Raw genomic sequence first — 15,695 nt, 5'->3', positions numbered from 1 at the left:
CCAATTTAAAAAGCAGGAAGGAAATTTAGACACTCTACAGGGATGAGGTCAAGTATGCTAACCAGGAAAGATTTTAAAAAATTCTTTCCCATCAAACTCTTGCTTTAAAGGCTAATAGCCTAATGACTGGCAGCCACGGCAGACAGCTATTAATTCAAGTATTTTTAACTCTTTCACGGTCATTTCTCAGTTGTCACTTGAAAATATTCCCTTTATTCTTATCTCCAAAGATTCAAAAAAGCTTTTAAAAATCTTTTGACAAAAACTAGCAATATAACCCCACCAAAGTGTCTCACCTTATCCTAAAAATCATTTTTAAAAATTCACATACTCATAGCCACGTTCTAAGCCCATCTACTAAAGCTAAAACCACTTTACCTACTGTCTTCTTTCCCTGCCATGTCACCTAGAGCACCCCAGTAGTGTCATCCTTTAAGAAAAAAGTGGTTCAAACCAATTGACAAAACCTCTTTACAAGACAATAAAACCAAACAGTGTTCCCCAACTAACACCCCGCCATGCAAAATTACCCAGGTAAAAAACCTACACCCTCTGCGGGTCAGTCTTCTCTCTGTGCTTCCTTTCCCAGGGGGAGGCTGTCCACATCCAATGTCTCGACTGCCTTGCCTTACATCCAGCTCCTCAAAACACTGCACATTAGCTTGGGTTCCCTCCACTGACACTGTTCTCCCTGAGGTCACAGACAATCTCTCCATTCCTTCTGCTATACCTGGCATAGTAACTTACGTCTCCATCCTCAAAAGTCCCCTTCCTTGACTTCTGCGATGCCAATCCCTTCTGAGTTTCCCTCACATCTCTCTAGCGTTCCTTTTCAGTCTCAATCTCAAACTCTTCTTCCATCTGTCCCTTAAATACTCCCCAAGGTTCCATCTTTGATCTCCTCACACTTTCTCCCCGGACAGTCCCACAAAGAACGACTTCGTTCCCATCTCACGGCTTCAAATGATATGCAAGCAAAGAAAAATAGGCCATTATAAGGGACATAACAGGAAAAACTAGACTATGCTGTTAAAAGCCCAGGGATGGCAGCATGGTATGTGTGAAGCTTCTGGAGTTCTGGTAATGTTCTTTTTCTTGATATAGGTGCTTGGTCACACTGGTGTGTTCAGTTAGTGAAAATTCATCAAGCTATACACTTATGTACACTTGTCTGAACGAATGTCATACTTCAATAAAGTTATTTTTTAAAAAGAGAGAAAGAATGAGCTAAACCTGAGTTCAAATTCCAGGTCTGACATGTGCAACTTGGCTAAATTACTTATCCTATTATTAAAGACTTAGTTTCCTCATCATTTAAAATGGAGATGATAACACCTACTTCATAGCACCGTAAAGAATAAAATAAAATATAAATAAGCTGCCTGGCATAATGCCTGAAACACAGGTGCTTTATGCTTACAATGTGACTTCTCTTTCCCCATCCTTTCTCAATTCTGTATCTCCAGCCCAGATACCACCATCCCCCGCTCAAGAATCACACATCCGGTTTCCTCCCAAAGTGCTCCATCTCTAGATCTGAATGGCATCTCAAACTGAACTCATCATCTTCCTCCTTACACCGATCTGTTCTTCTTCCTGTAGTACCAAGAAGTCTATGACTGAAACTTTTACCCAGGATTACAGTCATCTTAAAAATCCTAACTGTGCACATTTGACCACCAAGTCCTACGTATTCTACATCCCAAGACACCCCCTGGGCTGCCAGTAGTATAGAAAAAGGATGCACTATTACAGTAGCTTACCCAATACAACAGCTCCCTAACATATCCATCTCTCCCATTACCCCATCCTCCATATTACTTCCAGAATGGTTCTTCTAAAACGTGCCTCAGATGATGTCACTTTTCTGCTTAAAATTGCTTATCTTCCAGGTCAAGCTGTTATTTAAGGTCATTCTTGAAACAGTTCCTGTTTAATTTACCAGACTTTTCCCTACAGCACACCCAGTGACACCAACTTTCTTGCAGTTCACCAAACATACCATACTCTTTAATGCCTCCATGTTTCTGCATGTTTCTCTCTCTCCCCAGAATACTCTTTACTTGCCCCCTGCCCCCCACCATGTGGCTAATGCTTACTTCTCATTTAATAAATATCCTCTTAGAAATATCTCCTGAGGCTATCATAGCCCTAGGCTAGATGCAATGCCCTTTCTCAGAACTCCCATAGCACCTTCTGCACACCCGCTATAGTGCTTGTTACCCACTGTGGTCATCACCAAGAGTGAGCCCCCTCTGGATAGTGAGCTCCTGGGGGGCAGACACAGCTGTGTTATTTAGATCTGACTCAAGCTGGCCCAAAAGAGGCTGACAGTTAATATTTCTTAAATGAATAAAGGAACGGGGAAACAGAAAGCAGAAGGAATATTATCCCCGCCTCATAAAACGTATACAAATTTATAATATCATAATAAAGTTACATGGGTTTTAAAAACTAATTTTAAATGTTATTTTGACAAAACTCAACTTTTTAAAAAGCTCTATTTTCTCAGGCCATTCTATACAAAGAACCATAAGACTTGTTTCAAATTTTTAAAAAATTAAAATTTGAACACTGTCCTGGATATTCTCCGTTGGCCCTGCCAGACCCACTCTCGACCCTGTGTGCTCTGCTGGGACCTGGGAGGCTCATCTCTACAGAGTATATCAGGTCAGCACCCTTGGCCTCTGGCTTCCAGTTGTGTTCTACAGAAAGGAGGCATCAGTGGATCAGAAGGCAGGAGAAGAAAGGCGACTCCCTCCCTGCCAGGCCTCCAGCTTCTGTCCACAGTGGGTTTGACGGTGGGTGTGTTGTTCTTCATAAAAACACAGCTCCAGGGGGGTGACCTTGCTGCAATGACCACAGCGCTCCGTCACCAGATTCCAGTAGCTGCTATCTCCCTTTTCCCCTTCAGATCTGAGGGGGTAAAGCTCCTTTGTTGCTAATTCCTGGGTGTTCCTCCATCCCTTGTTGGTTCTAATCCTGCACATACCTTCATCAAACTCTCTTCAATTATCCTTTTAACGGAGCTGTCCTGCTGGGGATCTGACTAACACAAACACAGAAACATTTTGTCAGCTAGGAGCATTTTCACCAGTGCTTTTGCCAGAACTCATGAGCTCTCTCATTAATGATATGCCCATCTTACAAAAAAGCATCAAAAGCCTTTAATGTTTTAGTAAAAGTCTGCCTACACCTCAATCTTTCGGGCCCTGAATGCATAAGTCCAAATCACTTGCATAATTGACCCAGTACCAATTTGAATTCAAAATGAATTAGTAAGTCATTTTCCAAGATGAATTCCCACCTGAAAACTATTCCCAATATATACACACATACATATATGTATATGCATGTGTAAAATATTTTATGGTAAGAAACGTCACCTAAGTTTTTCCATTACAATATTTCTAAATGAAAGAATAACAGTATCAGTCTCTCAGTTTAATTCAGGGTAAAAAAAAAAAAAATTGCTTACTGAAACACCTTTAAGAGCTTCCTAATAATTGCTATTGCTTAAATGCTCTGATAAAGTGTAATCATCACATAATTTTAATCTAATTATAAATGACAAATAACACATGATGCTGTGAAAAAAATGAAACGAAAGAATTGTTTCTATTTTTCATAATAGTCAGTACTACAGAAATAACTATGTAATAGATTCAGTATGGTTGTACTATTGCTCCTGGACCACATGGAACTTTCCAGATGCCCTAGTCCAAAAACAAACAAAAAAATCAACAGGCCATATGCTGGCTGGAAGAAACAACATGTAGAGGAGATTCATAATTAGAGGAGAAAGGTTTTTTCCTAGATATTACTTATTCTGTTTCTATTCATTTCTGACTCTAAAATTTACCAAATAAAGTAACTTATGCCAGATGACTTTGCTTCTAGATACAGAAAGAAGAATGGAGAAACAGCTCTACCTGAAATTATAACCTGAGCTCCTAAATGTCATCTTCCTCTGACAAGCATTACATCCACGTTGTTAAATCTCAGATAGCAGCTAAAGAATTCAGAGCCATTTGTGGAGCACTTTCGGTAGCTATAATTCTGCCCACTGTTTTAGCAGCTGTAAAATGCTCTCCTTACCCTCCCTCTTCCCTACTGCCTCCCACCCCAACTCAAAATGGCGGATACACGTGAAAAGAACTATCTAAGCATTCCCATCCCACTCCCCACCCTCACAACTCCCATTATTTTTTTTTCCCATATTAAGCAATGAAACAAAGAGGTTAAATGGTTAAAATGGGCAGTGGAGTCAGAAATCTGAGTCTGAATCCAGATTAGGCAACTTATTCCACGGCCTTGGACAAGGTATACAACCTCTCTGAGAATCAGTTTCCTCATGTTTAAAATGGGGATTATATCTACCTTATCAAGTTGCTGGAGGGATCAACCAAGAAAAGCAGTGGACACAAAAAAACAAATACTGTATGACTCTATTATACAACATACATATAATAATCAAATTCATTGTGACAGAAAATAGAAATGTGGTTGCCAGGGGCTGAGAGGAAGGGGAAATGAGGAGTTATTACTTAATGGGCACAGAGTTCCAGTTTGGGAAGATGAAAAAGTTCTAGACGGATGGTGGTGATGGTTGCACAACAATGGGAATATACTTAATACCACTGAAATGTATACCTAAAAATGGCTAAAATGGTAAATTTTATGTTACATGTATTTTATCACCATAAAAACAAGAAGAAGAAAAGAATATTCTATCAATAATCCATATCAAAAGACTTTCCCTCCCTCACTGGAGACAGACAAAAGGAAAACTCCTTTCCTTCCCCTCCCACTACCCTAACCCTCCAAATGGAAGCTAACTGGCAAAGGAATCAGAAGAGTTCATTGATCAAAATTAGCCTAAGCCTTCACAAATTAGAAACCCAAACTACCCTAAATCCCAAACCAATCAACTCACACAACAAAAGCATAAGGATTTCAAACAAAAATGAGATTTTACTTATGATGTAGCACTTTTACCATTAAGTAATTATATAGGATTGCATTTAACTCACGGTATAACAATATTTTTCATTTAATCAAAGTACTGACACAAACTTTGAACTATCATCTAAACCATGATTCTCTGTTGAATCAAATCCATACCTAAGCCTTCTTAAAATATATATGAATCTCTCATTTTAAAAGAGGCAGCTGTAGTATAAGGAAAGGAACACAGACCTTGGAACCAAAAAATTAAATATGGCTCAGCTCTGCCATATATTATCTGTATTACCCCAGCAGGGTAAGTCAATTTCCATTTATAAATCTCAATAGTCAATGGGAATTATCACCTATCTCACAAAATTGTGAGATTTAAATAAAATAAAGCATGTTAGAATACCTTTAAACTATAAAGTATAATCCCATTTATTCTAAATTTGTTGAAACAAAAGGAAATTATTCTATCAAAAATTCCTATTAAAAATATACACATACTTCATAGTTATGCAACTAGGTAATCTCCTGTAGTCCTGAATTTCACAGAAAGACTAATAAATGCCTATATTATAGAAAACTCTTCTTTAGAAATTACATATTAATCCTGGTACCAAATATTAGAAATATTGGGGAGAAAATGAGCTAGATACAGTGATAATCCTGTTGTGATATATCTATAATCGGTTACATCCTTAATTCATTTATTCCACAAATATCTAATCAGAATTTCAAGCACTGTGCTAAGCAGTGGGAATACATTAGTGAAGACAACACCATGTTTCCTGTTCTCAGGGAGCTTCCACTCTAACCAAGAGATGAAACATTAAACACAACACCACACAAATAATTCACTAATTTATGACAGACGTGTAAAAGGAAAAGCCGAGGTTGCTATGAGAGCAGAGTAGGAGGTCTAAGCCAATTTGGGAAACTTATGAGAAATAAATACACTAGTTGTACCATCCATTGTCAACTCAATAGGCTTTAAGCGTTCAATAAATCTTAGCTATTTCTATCATCAACATTATTATAAAGGCCAAATGCTGCACTGTCCTCATTAAGAACAACTGCTTCCCTGAGGTTTGGGAGATAAGAGATTGTCAACCTTATTACCTAGGAAAACCCAGATGAACTAGACCCACCACCCAATTCCTCAATAAAAACCAAAACCAGGCTCCAGGAATTCCTAGCACAGCTTCTCATCCCAAATTTGGCTCATATTTTACATATCCCTGAGCAATTATGCTGATGCTGAGAGGCTCCTCAATGGTAGTTCAGCCCTGCCTGAAACACTCTAACCCCAAATCTTCTCAGGACTGATTCTTTCAATACTACTCAGGTTTCTGCTGAAATGTCTCCTTCTCCAAGAACTTTCCCTTGACCACGATCTAATGTAGCATCCCATTTAATCAAATCTCTATTACATCAGCCTACTGTACTACTTTCCCAGCACTTACGACTATCTGGTACTGCCTACTACATTTATCTGTGTATTACTATATGTTTCTCCTTCAAACTTGAAAGGAGGTTCCATGAGAGCAGGAACTCACTTTATTCTCTCCAAATTCTCAAGATACATCTTCCTTGCCAAAGACTCCCAGTTCTGTTTAGGTAGTTCAGGTACTAGGGAGCATGTTTCCAGCCCAGAGGATGAAGATGACTGATTTAAGCCAATTATGGTAATCCCATTACCTTCGTCAGTAATTGGTTTAGGGGAGGGCATTTTACAGTTCTCTTCAATAAGGCATAAGAAGATATCTGCTAAGCAACTTCAAGAAGAGGTTTTCCTCTCTGATTAATGAGACACGAAGAAGGAAAAACCATACCCTTCTTCCTGCCTTTATCCTTGGTTGTATGAAGAAATGATACTGGGAACCTGATGCAGGGACACTGCATTCAAGAGAGGGAAACCATGAGGATAGCAGAGAAGCTGGTCCTGAATCCTGATGTTCTTGATTCCCTGAATCAACTCTGAAACTACCTCCTCCAGGCATCCTGTTACGTGAGATTCATTTTTAAACCCTGATCAATTAAGCCATTTTCTACCTCCTGTTTTGACACCTGCAGCCAAAAGCATGATAAACTCTCAAGCCTCTGTTTCTTCTTAACATTAACAGAAAATAGTTCCTACAGACTAGTGCATTCTTGAGGAGATTAAGTGAGACAACGCAAGTAAAGTGCCAAACATAAACAAAATACTCAAATGATAGCATTGCTGTTATTGCTCCATTAAACAATAACTTTTATGACAAAACTCCACAAACTCTTTAGGTAGTATTTAGGACTTTGTTATGCTACAGAAAACATTTGTTTTAATCCTGTTTAAATAATATCATTTTTAATAGAATAATTCATTTTCCTAGCATTCTTCCAAAAATAAAGTAGCTTTTGGTTCTTTCTCAAGTTTGAAGTAGGTAAATAAAAGGAGAATCAAGGCAAATATCAGATCACTAAAGAAAAATAACCACATCAACTTCAGGCGAAAGCCTGTTTTTGGCACCAACTCCTCTCCTAACTTACATGGACAGACCCACGTATAAATTTTCATCTACTATTCTTACCTTCACAAATATTTCATGAGTATTTTAATGACTTAGATTTACTAATTAAAAATTAAACCTATATTAGTAATTAAAACTATATTATAGCTACAATTACAAAAACATTCTTGAAAAATAGGAAAAGAGAATAAAGTGTTATACTTCAGTCTCCACAATTTTTTCTGTGCTGAACTACTTGTCTGATATGCCACGAAGCAAAATTAATACAGATCAAAAGTAGGAGATTGCTAGGTCATTGATTCAAACTCAGTCCAGCTGAATTGTGATTTAAAATGTTATAATGGCTCATTACTGTTAGAAAGCTGTTTAGGGTTCTACATGAAATAGAATAATCAAAATTCTTAAAGTAAAATAGGAGAGTAGTTTTGTCATTACTAAAGAAGTGACAACAACTGAAGTTTCTCTTTTAAAGATGAACAAAGAATGAATATTAATTCCTTCATTGCATTGGAACTGTCCAGGCTGAGTCCAGATAAATTTTTGATCCTGTTGATATTACAAAAACATTATTAGCTTCACTGCTCAAAAATCTTTAAATATTAACCTACTCTAACAAAAATTACCAATTACCCATTATGACCAACCATAAATTTGCACAGCCTGCAGGGCTATTAAAAGTTACCTGGAAAAACTCTATTCCTCCCTACGTAGACCATTTTTCTACCTGTTTTTCAACGTCCTCACACAGTGAATAAGATAGACAGTTTGGGAAAGGTAAGAGGAGCTTCCACTACTTCTTTAACATTACCGAAAACACAGAGGAACATAAATCTTGGTGGACCATCCTTCAGATGACTTTTTGTAGCATACATGGGGTTTTGGCATAACAGTCAAATAACTCTCATAGTCCTACTCATGTTAAGTTATATACATATTTTAACAATACCTTATATGAATAGACGTTACATATGTAAAACGTACACAAAATCTGATAAGTTTAAAATCTAAATATAATCACTTATTTTTTATTCCAAACTCTCTTCAGATATTAACAAATATATCTTATTCTATTGCTTTGGGAACCAATAAGTTATTAATAAAATTAATATTTTAGCATATTTACAGAGGCTTACATATTACTAACCAACAATACGAGCAGGCAAATATTTCATTCCCATACCAGTGTCAAAGCAATAATGTACACAAAATAGTAGAGAATATTCCCATGGATTTCAAAATAAAATTATAATTATCTGCAATATTTTTTTTAATTATATATTCCCAGAAGTAGTATCACGTCTTTTAAATCCAGTACATTAATCCTCAATCCTATGTCCCACCATTAATGTAACAGTTGTGATCTCTATGGAAGGAAGAAGATTCTAAATTCAAAATGTTTTTTCCCCAAATTTTACTTCTAACTCTAAACTATTGGGGTGAAATTTTAATAAACTGCAATCTAGGCATTGCAATCCCTGCCCACAGTATCTTTTAATTTTAAAACAAAATAACTCTGCTTTCTAGTAGTAATTGATGATGTAAGACACATTTGGTCCACTACGGCACAACAACTAAAATTTAGTAACTTTTTTCATCACGAATCAGTTTTATATGGCAAACTGGCTCTAAAGTGTGGAAACAAACCTTTCGTTTTTTTCCTTCATAGCTCTAAAAAAATACATTGCAATATTAATACTATTTCTGAGAGTCAGAATAAATCTCTGGGTAAACACATACATTTTTTCTTTATGTGTGTACATTCAAAAAAATCATTTTTGGGGTACTTTTTCTAAAATATGAGAGATCAATCAAAAGAAAAACTCTCAAAGCTAAGATGACATATTAGATACACGTTTCCATCCTGAGTCTGGGACCGGGAGTGTCAACTTAATATCTTACAGAAAATTTCATTCCCATAAAGGTATCCCTTCACTAGTTTTAGAAATCTTAAATGGCATTAACTGCATTAACTACTAGGCAATCAAGTTTCTGAAGAGATTTGTATTCACTTGCCTTAACTCTATTTCCTTCAGGAAGGAAGGACAGAAGAAGGAAAATTTATAATTTTTAAGGGGGGGGTCACAATAAAAAGAAAGGGAAATTAAGGTGATGCTGGCAGATACTAATGCCTATAAACTCTCTTTCATATAGTGTTTAAATGTTCATTAGACTTTAACCACTTAAAAATGAGCATATGGTCCCTGTTTCTTGGTATATTCTATTAAAAGATTCATAATTTAAAAACTAAAGTTACTTCTTAGAGCCCTAGGTTACATGCAGTTTGATTTCTGTTGTTTCTGCCAAGTTTACTTCACATAATGTCACTGTCTAGTATGCGTATCTTATGTTCAACTTTGCTTCACAGCAGATTCATCTTTCTGTGCTATTATGTAATTTTAAAGGATCAAAGAGTTTAATAAAAAAGTAGTATCACCACTTATCTATTGCAGATGCTAGTTATTCTTTCTGTGGCATAGAGTGTGGCTTAAAGCTCAGCAATTTCATACAGGGATTGCTCACAACTACAATGTCTAACTTTAAAATGCAGGTGATAAAACAAAATTCCTGGAAGAAAAAATATGAAGAAACAAGGATTCTTCATTATTTTAGGCTCCCAATTTTCACTCCTATAATTTCTATGCCTTCACAACACACACACACACACGTCTGCAGTCTGTCAAAATGGAGGGTGTGAGCATCAGGATATACAGTGGGTAAGGCTGCGTATCTGATCAAATCTTTAGTCTGTTATATCTGATTACGTAATGCTGTTCCCTAAATCTGTAGCGTCCTACCCTTGATCAGGAAGAAAATCTGGTATACTGGAAAATGTATTTTTCAGCTTCAACCACAGGTTCTAAAGTTAGAGAAATCTTTGTCAGAAACCCAGCTAGCAGTGTATCACCTGGGCGAGTTACTTAACTAATCAGAGCTGTAGTTTTATTTTTTTCTTCTTCTTCATCTCCCCAAAGCCCCCCAGTTCATAATTGTAGATTCTAGTTGTGAGTGCCTCTGGTTGTGCTATGTGGGACACTGCCTCAGCATGGTTTGATGAGCAATGCCATGTCGTTGCCCAGCATCCGAACCTTTGAAACCCTGGGCCGCTGAAGGGGAACTTGGGAACTTAACCACTCAGCCACGGGGCCGGCCCCAATTTTATTTCTTTAGTGGAGAAAAAAATCACTATCCTGCAGAATTGTTGGGAGAACTAGAGAAAATACGGTGACCAGTACATAGAAGGACAAACAAATAATAATTACTGTTGTGTCGTTATTGGCTGTTTTTGAAATACAACTAAGCTAGAGAATGTGAAACTCAAAACTTTCAAAGTCCCTATTTTAAAGGTCACTGAAAAAAATTTTTTCACATTGAAAAAATTCCTTTGAGTCTAACATCTTCATTTATTCAACAAGTATTTATTTGGTGCTTTTGACATACTGTCCTTAATGTCAAGGATACCTCAGAGAAGAAATCAGAAGTATTATCCCTTGCCCTCAAGAAACTTACATTTTAGAGGAAACTAAACATTAAACAATCAATTACATAGTTACTAAATTACCATTGTGATTAGTGTTACAAAGAAAGGCTGCTAAAGGGGGAAATGACCTAACAGGATCAGAATTTAAAGTTTTGCACAAACATCCCACCCCCCTCCAAGGGTTTTCAATCACTCTCTCTGTAATTAAACCTAATCCAAACCTTTGTATAGACTTGATCTGTCTGGTTTTTGAAACAACAAAATAATTAACCTGACTATTTTTATGTTCAGAACTGTATACTGAAATTATAGAAAGTGTAAAACCTACAAATTAATTTCAAGTATTCCATATTGTGACTTTTTAACAAAAGAGAAAGCAAAAATATAATAATATAGTAAGCATTTATCAGCTATCCACTATGAACTCAAATTAGAAAACACATTTCTTGATAGATCATAAACCAATACATATTTTTATTTTACACGCATGCCATTATTCATAATAATGACACTTTTAAGAACATTTTTATTACAGTAAAATAAATACACATTTATTACTGACAAATAAATTATTCCCAAGATTTTTAAGATCAGAACAACTATAATTTGCTTACTAAAAGAGCATTCTTGTTTGCTCAGATACTTTTTAAAATCTGCCACCTTAAATTTTTTTTTTAATCTGATGACATCCATTTTAAAGATAACTTTAAGATTCCTATCTTGAGAAGTTAGCAGACTGTTGTAGAATACTGCCATTATAGTCCCAGGTAAACATAAAGGGGAAAACTGAGCCATGAGAACAACCCTCCCACCAAAATGAAACCAAGGTTATTCTATAAAATAGAATCTCAGAGTTTTTCTCAGATTCAAACATTCACCTAAAAATTAATGCAACAACAATTAACCCAGGACAGTCACTGTCAATTCTCCAGAAGTGGCCTCTTCACCTATATTTAGTTCATAAGCCAAGCCAGTCCAGGATTCCTGCTGCCAATTACAATGAATGGAAGAAATTTATTTAAATCAAATAGCACCATCTAGCAGAACCCTCACCACTCTGCTTACAAGAGTAGATGTTCCTTAGCTGTTCAGTGCCGTAAATGTGACAGCAAAAGTGGCAATTATTTGTTTTCATGACAGAATCACAGAATGAGAGCTAGCAAGGACCACAGACACACCAGGTCCAACTTCCTCATTATCTCAGATACAAAAAAAAAAAATTATAAAGTTATCAGGATACAGATTAGACTCAGCCAGTCCTACGAATCCAATTAAAATCCAAAATTATTTGGATTCTCAAATTCAAGCACCCCAAAATAAATAAGATTCTGCCTCAATACACTTCAATTCTTCAACTCCCAATAGCATGAAATCCAAATACTCTGTAATCATTAAAACAGCCTCCTTTAAATGTTTTTATTTTATCACATATATGATGAATGCACACAAGTGAGGCTGTTATTTCTAAACTTCGATCTTTTTATATACATATTCCTTGTCACAGCAACAAGATCCTTAAATGTAGCTCCTCAGAAAATACCTCTGGAAAAAAACAAACAGCATCTCTCAGTTAATTTTTTTTTGTTTTGCTACATCAAGGCCTGCCACCCCTAAATCCTATGGGAGTTGTGTGTGTTGCTGCCAACACAAAGATTAGGAGATGTTGCCATCCCTGGGGCACAAGAAACTTTCAGGAGAAGACTCCTAACTGCCTAAAGCAACGAGGGAAACTCGGTCGTCCGCGCACTGGGTTTTTATTTACGGAGCTATTTCCGTGCGCAAGGTAACCAAGTAGCTTTTGAGAGATGCTCTCAGACTTTTCCCCAAGCTGAACCCCCTCGGCCAGGCAGAGTGCGTTCACCGACAAGGATGAGCCTCGCCCGCGGCGCGGAGGTGGTTACTGGGAATCACTGATCTGCTGCACGGAAAAAAGGGGTTCTTCCTCAGTGGTCACAGTGACTATTCGCTCTCATTTTTAGTAACAACCAAAGCACCGTTACAAGTACGTAAGAATAGCAGCAAACAGCCCTGCTTCGCAGTGTGCCGTGACGGCGGCATCCCGGGCCGGGAGGGGCTCTCTCCTCGCCAGCCTCCTCTGGGCGCCCACCGAAGTTAACACCTGTATCTCCCCACAACCCCGACCCAACCACTCCCCCCGGCGCCACGCGGCTCCCCGCCCGCAGACGCCGCGCCGGACCCCTGCCCCTCCCCGCCGCGGACAGCCCTCCCCGGCCGGCCGCGCCGCGCCCCCCGACCCCCGCCCGCGGGCCCCGCCCAGCCCGCCGCCGCGGCCGCCGGGCCCCCGACCTTCGGGAGGCGGCAAGTCTCCAAAAAAAGTTCGCGGCCGCCGCCGGCGCGGAGTTGGTCCGCCGAGAGGCAGCGACGCCAGCGGCCCCGGCGGCTCCCTCCTCGCCGGCACTTTTCCTCCCCGGGAACTCGCTCCTTCACTGACTCCCAAACTTCGGCCGCGCCCCCGGCGTCCCCCGGCCCGGCCCCGCTCCGCCCGGCGACGGGGCCACGGCCCCGCGGGCCCCCGCCCGCCGCCGAGCCCGGACGCCCCCGGCCCACGCCCGCACACGCCCTCCGCGCCCCGTGGGGCCCCGCTCGGCCGCTCCGCGCCCGGCTTCCGCCCGCCGCGCGCCGGGCACCGCCGCCCTCGCCTCGCCCGGCGCTCCCGGCCCCGAGCCCCCGCCGCGGCGCCCCGCGAGCCGCCCGCCCGACCCCAGCGCGCCGCTCCGAGCACCCACCTTCCCCCCGCGCGCCCTCGTCCACGCAGCCGCCCCCTCCACCCGCCCGCGACCCCCGGCGGCTCTCCGGGTCCCTGCAGCCCCGGACCCCAGCTCGAAAGTTACTTTGAGAGGAGGTGAACCCGCGGCTTATTCGCCTCAATCAGCCAAACAAGTTTCCATCCCCGCCAGCAGCACCGCCGCCGCCCCCCAGCACCCGCGCTCCCTCGCGCCCGCAGCCGCCACGGCCGCCCGCCCCGCGAGGGCCCCTCCCGGGAAGGAGCCGCTCCCCGCACCGCACGCCCCCAGCTCGCGTACCCCTCCCCCTGCCAGCCCACCCCCGGCTCTCCCCGGGCGAGGGTGTCTGTGTGTCTGTGTCTCCGCGAGAGTGTGCGAGTGCGTGCGTGTGTGTGCGCGCGTGTGAAGGCGGAGGTGGGTGAGAAGCGGAGACACTTACTTCTCCCGGGCCTGGCTGTCGGACGGGACGGCGCTGCTGTTACTCTTGCCTTTGCCGTACATGCTTGTGCCGAGAGCAGCTCCCACTGTCACGCACCTGTCAACCCATCACAGCCTCCCCGGGAACAGCCCCGTCCCCATGGCGACCCACGCAGCCACCCCCACTATTGGCCGCCCCACGCCAAAGCTCCGCCCCCTTCGCCCAGGCAACGCGCGAGACGGACAGGCCTCCCCCTCCCTCCGGCCTGCCGAAGCGCGCGGTGGCGGCTACAGCCTAAGCGGCAGTCTCCTCCCTCCTGCCCTCCCTCCCGGGTTCCCTCCCTCCTTCCCTCTCCGCTCTCCTCCCTCCTCCCGCTCTCCTTCCCCCCACCCCCCTCCGAACCCCGGCGCAAGGGGGGAATTAGAAACTGCTCTAGAAGGATTTTAAACAACTGGCTGTTCTCGCCGCCGCCGCCCCTCCCCCCGCGCCGCCCGCGCTCGGCTCCTCACTGGAGAGAAGGCGCCGGGAGGAGGGGAAAGTGCGGCCTGGAGTCTCTGGCAGGAGCCGGCGGAACTGGAGTCCCGGCGGCCCCAGACTTCGGGGCGCCCGCCGAGGACACAGACAGACCTACGGCCCCAGCCGCCCCGGGGGCCCCGCCAGCCCCCTCTCCCGCTCCTCTCCTGTCTGTGACCCCGCGCCGGTACCCGGGACTGATCTCCGCCGCCCTCAGCCCTACTCCCTGGGGTGTCGCCCCCGCCCTGCTCCCAGAGGGCTGACTGGCGAGGGACACACGCGCCGTTCCCTCGACCTTCTGGCTGAGCGACCGGGAGTGAGTCGCCTTCCCTCCCGGGAAGGGACTGCGCCTCCGGCCCTTGGCGCCGCTGGGGTGGCGTCGCCAGGCCCCTGGGGCCGCGCCCTGCGTCCCAGGGGTGCACCCTGCCTCCGGGCTGCCTCCTCTCTTTAGAGGTGAGCCTGCCTCCCACAGATGGCCTGGTGCCTCCTGGGGCCTCAGTGGCCCCCTATTTCGGCCGCTCCACGCTGGAGCCCGGGGTGCCCCATGCACCAGCTTCCCTGCCTGATCTGCCGCAGAAAAGGGCCCCAGGCATCCCCACCTGGCCCGGTGGATCCAGCCTTGGCCGGTGATCCCTACTTATCCCGACCTCTGGAATGGAAAGGGCCATAGAAGGCCTTTGAAACATCCTTGTCCTTATCCATAAGAATAGGCCCCAGCTGCGCTCCAAGGAGTGCAGAGCTGTGCCAGAGTTGAAAGGCTGCCCCAGAATATTTCTGGATCCAAGCCCCTAATCCCATTTCAGTAAATGCGCAAAAGTTTGTGAAACACCTGGTTCCGGATAGAACTCCATCCTTTATCTTGTCGAGATCCTTGGCTGTAAAATCAGACAGTGCAAATGGGGTTAGAAAGAAGAGTTGGGCATCAAATAGGGAGAGACAGGGGAAGAGGTGGTACAGGTGGGGGTCGGACAGGGAGAAACGTCAGGAAAGGATGAATAGACTCGGAACAGCTATGGGAGGGGAGAGGAAATAGGATTCAAATGGGGAAGGGTACCTCTCTAGTCCTCACTTATGGCTTTAAG

The 15,695-nt window shown here is 42.7% G+C and overlaps 1 protein-coding gene across 20 annotated transcripts in view; it reads right to left on the bottom strand.

Moving 5' to 3' along the window:
* The window catches only part of SSBP2 (single stranded DNA binding protein 2), a 293,559-nt gene extending 278,638 nt beyond the window's left edge, over window positions 1-14,921 (bottom strand). For 3 of the 20 annotated variants that reach the window (XM_070571473.1, XM_070571478.1, XM_070571472.1), the window contains exon 1: window positions 14,122-14,284. In XM_070571473.1, the coding sequence (XP_070427574.1) occupies window positions 14,122-14,183 (62 nt within the window). In that variant the 5' untranslated portion in view covers window positions 14,184-14,284. Of the gene's footprint in view, window positions 1-13,245; window positions 13,429-13,790; window positions 13,920-14,121 lie in introns of those variants that run through there. The other 17 variants (XM_070571485.1, XM_070571489.1, XM_070571487.1 and 14 more) reach the window with 11 other exon arrangements.
* Between the last annotated feature and the right edge of the window lie 774 nt (window positions 14,922-15,695).

This window comes from Equus przewalskii, chromosome 13 (assembly GCF_037783145.1).
Source record: "Equus przewalskii isolate Varuska chromosome 13, EquPr2, whole genome shotgun sequence".
NCBI lineage: Eukaryota > Metazoa > Chordata > Mammalia > Perissodactyla > Equidae > Equus > Equus przewalskii.
This window is presented reverse-complemented; position numbering and strand designations above follow the sequence as displayed.